Source organism: Equus caballus, chromosome 7 (genome assembly GCF_041296265.1).
Source record: "Equus caballus isolate H_3958 breed thoroughbred chromosome 7, TB-T2T, whole genome shotgun sequence".
In the NCBI taxonomy this organism is placed as follows: Eukaryota; Metazoa; Chordata; class Mammalia; order Perissodactyla; family Equidae; genus Equus; species Equus caballus.
Window position 1 is genome coordinate 78,759,578 of NC_091690.1, and position 6,097 is coordinate 78,765,674.

The window sequence follows — 6,097 nt, forward strand, 5'->3', positions numbered from 1 at the left end:
TGCTCACATCTTCAGCTCCAAGTCTGTGATATGTGAGGCAAAAAGAAAACCCAGTAAACTCACCACCATGACCTTCCTTGGGGTCTGAGGTACCTAGCTGGTCTACTTTCTTCTCTCCACCTTTCAGAAACTTCTTATGTTTCTTTCATAGATAACATCTAGGGTTTTTAGTGACACTTAATGGGAAGAGAAAGGAAGAGCATGTCTACTGCATCTTCTAGAAACAGAAGTTCCCTGATTTATTTTTTTCCTTTGTATTTGGGCTACAGTTTTTGTTCAGTTGTGGTATATAAGACTTGTTCTTAATTTGTTTTGTTTTTATCATTTTCTAGATTGGTTACTAAACAGAATTTCCCCCATCCTCAAAATTTAAAAAAAAAATTCATTAATATAAAGACGTGTTTTTGTGAATTTTTTAAAATTTATTTTTTTGTATTTAGGAATTCTTTCAGTTCAAAAACTCATGTGTTCCGTTAGCTCAGAGATGTTTATCCACCTCTGGTACTTCTTTGAATATTGTTTCTCTTCTTTCGCTTTGTTATGTCTGTCTGGAATGCCTATTTAATTGATTTTGTTTCCTGTGCTTTATTTCATTTTTCTTCTCATTATTTTTGTCTTTTCATAATTCTTCTCAGGAATTTGTGTACAATTTCTCAAACTATAACCAATTCACTAATTCAGCTTTCGTAAGTTTCTTAAATTTCTTTTTCAGTTTTCTTAAGTTTCTAGCACTGGGCTCCACACCCTTTTAATTTGATAATCATTGTTCCCCCCAGGTGGTCTTTTCTGACCGAAGACTGTCATTTTCATGACAATTTTTTCAATGTTCAATATCTTAAAGGGATTCGTTGAGAGTATGTGTTAAAAACAATTCAATGTCTCTCCAGTTTCTTCCAATCTCCTTTTTTCAAATTTAATTTAATTTTGAGGAACATTAGCCCTGAGCTAACATCTGCTGCCAATCCTCCTCTTTTTGCTGAGGAAGACTGGCCCTGAGCTAACATCTGTGCCATCTTCCTCTACTTTATGTGTGGGACGCCTACCACAGCATGGCTTGCCAAGCAGTGCCATGTCCACACCCGGGATCTGAACCGGCGAACCCCAGGCCGCTGAGAAGCAGAACGTGCAAACTTAACCGCTGCACCACCAGACCAGCCCCCAATCTCATTTTTCAAAACTGCTCTGATGTCTTGGATTCATCTGAATCTAAACTGTTGTGACTTCCTATCTCCCATGACTTTCTCTATTTACTTATTCTGAAAAACACAAGGCTGGCTTGTCTTGTAATGACAGTGGGAGAGTTTCTAATTGAGATTCCCTGTTTGCTGTATCATTGGTCATTTTATTTATTTTTTTTAAGTTGTACTGGTTTTTCTGAAGTTGAGCTCAAAACTGTAATTTCTTCATTTAATTTTTAGTGCTTCAGAGAAATCTTAGATCAGTCTGATCACTATTCTCTGGTAAGAATGATTTTTAGATGACATCATCTGCATAGATGTTTTAGAGTTTTAAATATAACCTTGAAATTCTAATTCTTCACCATGACCTGACTAATATTTAGCCTCTCTTCATTATTTAGCCTCTTTAGTGCTTGAAAATGGATTGTAAGTGAAAACAGATATTACTGAAGGGTGAGCACACCACCTGGTCTTCTTGAATCCATGTGTACAGCTTTTGATCTCTCCCTAAATCTACCCTATACCATCCATTCTCACAACAGTGTCAGAGTGATCTTTCTACACGGCATAAATGGCGATGTCACTTCCCTGCTTCAAATATTCAGGTGGCTTTTTTTATCTAAAGGATAAGGTCTAAGTTCCTTAACATAGAATCAAATTCTACTGATGTAACATATCCAAAGCATTGACTACATCCTTGTTTCTCTTTTACTTTGTGTCAGTTTGTGTTTTTACTGTTCCTAGTAATATTTTTAGTTCTGTTATTAAACTTGTTTTTTCTTACAACAGTTTCAGTCCAAATCCAATTCCTTTTTCATTTATTTTAGCCTCTTGGCCAATATCATTTTCCAATTTCATCTCATAATTTCTCCATTAGAATTCAATATTCTAGATTACCAAGATAGCTAGGAAAGAAGAGCCTCTTGATAATAAGTTGTGAATTAGAAACAAATAATACAAAATGGGGATCCAGTTGAGTCTGGACATCTTGAAGTTAGTGATGTTGATTTTCTTCATTCTCTTTTCCTCTGTCTTCACTGTGATTTTGCAGAAATTCCAATTCTAATTTTCTTAAGCATTGATGAGTTAATCTTTAGATCAAGGCAGAACAGTTCAAGGAAGCAAGATTCAGTAGAAATCGGAGGACTCTGGAATCTAACAAATGTAGTTTGGATTCCAGATCTGCAACTTTGATTGCTTTTCCTTTACTTCTCTGGGATCAGTTTCCTCATGTACGCAATGCACCTACATGAGGACAAAACCCATGCATATGTTAACTGTCCTCAATATATGCTGGCCCCCCATTCATCTCTCGAATTCTAGCCAGGAAAGAAAGATTCAGGAGGAGTATAAAAATTATTAGATGCATTATTCTTCATTATAACTGTGAATCTATTTCTAAAGTTTTGATAAATTCACATGTATGTGTTCTTTAATGAAATCATGAACATTGAGCCTTTTCTCAAAACTTTAGGTGTTTACAAGAATATCACTTTTTTTCAAAATGGTTCTGATTTGGTGTGACCTTTCTGTATATGTTAATGTGCAAATAGGAAAATATCAGCTCCTCTAGAAGCTGACCCAGGGCCATCTCAGAACTTCATCTCTGGCCATTCTTATTTATGTCTTTATTCTTAGACAACACAATGTCCTTCCTCTTCCAGCTGAGATCCTGCTCTGCCTCTTTTCCTGACACTAAGAAGGAATCTGAATAACAAATCTAGAATCTGACCCTTCAAATAAAAAATCTCTCTGCATGACCACTGCTAGAGATTCATTTCTATATCTATGGCTGAAGGAAACTGGACAAGAGTTAATGAGTTTATCCTCATGAGCTTCTCTTCCCTACCTGCTAAAATACAGTCCTTACTCTTCCTGACATTCTTAATCATTTACCTGGTCACCCTGATGGGAAACAACCTCATCATTCTGGTTACTTTGGCTGACCCCATGCTGCACAGTCCCATGTACTTCTTCCTCAGGAATTTGTCCTTCCTGGAGATTGGCTTCAACCTAGTCATTGTGCCCAAGATGCTGGGAACCCTGCTTGCCTGGGACACAACCATCTCCTTCCTTGGCTGTGCCACTCAGATGTATTTCTTCTTCTTCTTCGGAGTTGCTGAATGCTTCCTCCTGGCCACCATGGCGTACGACCGCTATGTAGCCATCTGCAATCCCTTGCACTACCCTGTCATCATGAACCAAAGGACACGTGCCAAACTGGCTGTTGCCTCCTGGTTTCCAGGCTTTCCTGTAGCTACAGTGCAGACCACGTGGCTCTTCAGCTTTCCATTCTGTGGCACGAACAAGGTGAACCACTTCTTCTGTGACAGCCCACCTGTGCTGAAGTTGGTCTGTGCAGACACAGCACTGTTTGAGATCTATGCGATCGTTGGAACCATTCTGGTTGTGATGATACCCTGCTTGCTGATCCTATGTTCCTACACTTGCATCAGTGCTGCCATCCTCAAGATTCCTTCAGCTAAAGGGAAACATAAAGCCTTCTCTACCTGCTCCTCCCACCTTCTTGTTGTCTCCCTTTTCTATGTATCTTTAAGTCTCACCTACTTCAGGCCTAAGTCCAATAATTCTCCCGAGAGTAAGAAGCTACTGTCGTTATCTTACACTGTTGTGACTCCCATGTTGAACCCCATCATCTACAGCCTGAGAAATAATGAGGTGAAGAATGCCCTCAGCCGAACCTTCCGCAAGGCTTTAGGCCTCAGAAACTGCATCCCGTAGACACTGAGAAATAAGACTAAAGTTTACTGAATGAGGAACAATCAGTTTCATATTTGGGATTCCTCTGCCTCTCTCCTCATCTCCATTGGGATAAAATCCAGCTGCTGAAATGGCTATAGGAAAGCTCAATGGAGAGAAAACAGCACAGACATAGTTTAGACCTATTGCTACCACCTGGCAAACTCCTCTGCCTGTCCACTGCAGACTTACATTCTTTTTCTTATTTGTATTTCAAGACTTCTATAGACAAGTAATTCCAGATATTCACATTCCTGTGTCCACATTGTGAACAGAATGAAATTGCTTGTAATCCTAACTTGGGGACACACATAATTAAAAGAAGGCAAAACCCATCAAAAATCGTCTTGTAACTTTCTCTTCCTTTGGGCAAATCTTACTCCATTCATCAGATAGAAAACCCTGTGATCCTCCCAACGCATCTCTCTCCTCACTGTCTTATTTCAGTTCTCATGCCCTTGAGGCAGTGTTAGTTCTTTTAAGCTTACTTTTATGTAGTATGGATATAGAAAAGTGAATCAATAATCCCCATACTACATTTTTGTAACTCCAACAGTCACTTTATTCTTCATTCTATTTTTCCCAGGAAGAATGACCTGAGCTTCCATTGGCTCTCTCTCTATCCCATATTCAGGTTCTTATACCTCATTGAAGTAATATCATAAATTTCAATCATGATGCTGCTTTCATCCAAGCTTAAAATGGATACAGCTAACTCCAATGGAACTCTTCTTTAACCACAAAAGACTGCTCATTCTTTTTATAACTTCATAGTACTCTATTTTGTAAACATACCATAGTTTATTTGTCTTTTACAAATTATAAATCATACTGTAAAGAGTAGCTTTATGCATATATCTTTTTAAATATTTTTCCAGTGTATCTTACAGATAGAAATCTAGATATTGGATTTGTTGGACAAAGGGAAAATACAAGTGTAATGTTGCTATATATTGCAAATTTCCCTCCAAATCTATTTTACTTTTTTATACTCCCACCAGCAATTTGTAAGGGTGCTTGTTTCCCCAAAGCCACATCAATGGCATTTGTCATCAAACATTTGAAATTTTGCTTATATACTAGCTAAAAAAAATAACTCAATTAAATTTTAATTTGAATGAAATAAATTTTCTAGAATATAGAAGAAATAGATGAGTAAATCAGAGAAAAGGCATGCATTTCATTCAGACTTCTGAACTCATAATTCAGATGATTAGCAGTTGGGGATGTCGTGGGATTCTATTTTCTCTACTTGAAAGGTTCTTTTCACCTGAATCCATCCATCCATCTTTCAAGGTCCCACTGAAATCCCTCAAGCAGCATACATTACTCTCTCCTATATGTAGCTATTCCAAGTTTATCAATAGATAAGTGACCTTTTTTTATATACTAAGCTATACTTATTTTTACGTTTGTCTTCCCTCAATGTACCTGTAACTCTTTGAAAATGAGAGCTGCACAAGAGTTTCTGCTTTATTATGACACAGACATTCCTGAAAACCTTATGTTTCACAAAACTCTGCACTAAAATTCCTATGGGGCAATAGGGTTAGGGAAGATCGCTCAAAATGTATGCGACTTTGAAGCTAGAGCGTTAACAGAAACAACGGCTGGGACCCAGAGAGACAACATAGACTGCCCAGGCATGCAGCTCAGTGAGGCTGGAGGCTGCCACAGAAGATGTTTAACATGCACAAAGCAGTAGAATGAAAATGCCAACAAGCCTTTACTTAGAACTAGGGTGTCTGGTGCTGAGACAATTCAGATGGAAGTGATGCCCTGAATCAGTGGGACAGCCCTTAAATGGTCATGAAAGTCAGTACCACTTTCCAGAAGCCAAAAGCTGCACAAATCCAGGGGGCCTTGCCTCTGGGAATGAAGCCTCAGATACAGGCACACTTTTAGAATTTTCTTAAAAAGAGCCAAGAGGCCACCTAATGCCAAGGCCTTAGGACATTTACTTCAGTGTTGAAGCTTATCACAAACCATCTATTCTGGTTTGCTTTGCCCAATAAAAACTTTCACATTACAATGAAATCATGTTCCAGTTTTTCAATAGTATATGAGAGATGAATAAATATATGGGTAATCCAGCGGAGAAATGATGGCGATAGGGAGTAAAGTGGTATCAGTAGAAATTAATTCTAAATAATTTTTAG

At 38.0% G+C, this 6,097-nt stretch overlaps 1 protein-coding gene across 2 annotated transcripts; it reads left to right on the forward strand.

Moving 5' to 3' along the window:
- The first annotated feature begins 2,966 nt into the window (after nt 1-2,966).
- Nucleotides 2,967-6,097, forward strand: OR10A5 (olfactory receptor family 10 subfamily A member 5). 2 transcript variants are annotated; one of them, XM_070272180.1, is made up of 2 exons: nt 2,967-3,890; nt 6,074-6,097. In XM_070272180.1, the coding sequence occupies exons 1-2, from the start codon at nt 2,967-2,969 to the stop codon at nt 6,095-6,097; spliced, it is 948 nt and encodes a 315-aa protein (XP_070128281.1). The 2 variants fall into 2 exon arrangements, with proteins under 2 accessions (XP_070128281.1, NP_001378373.1); NM_001391444.1 differs by lacking the exon at nt 6,074-6,097 and having other exon boundaries at nt 2,967-3,920.

What these genes read in the sequence shown, in the direction of transcription:
- OR10A5 (NM_001391444.1), top strand. Translation starts at nt 2,967, where the DNA reads ATGGCTGAAGGAAACTGGACAAGAGTTAATGAGTTTATCCTCATGAGC.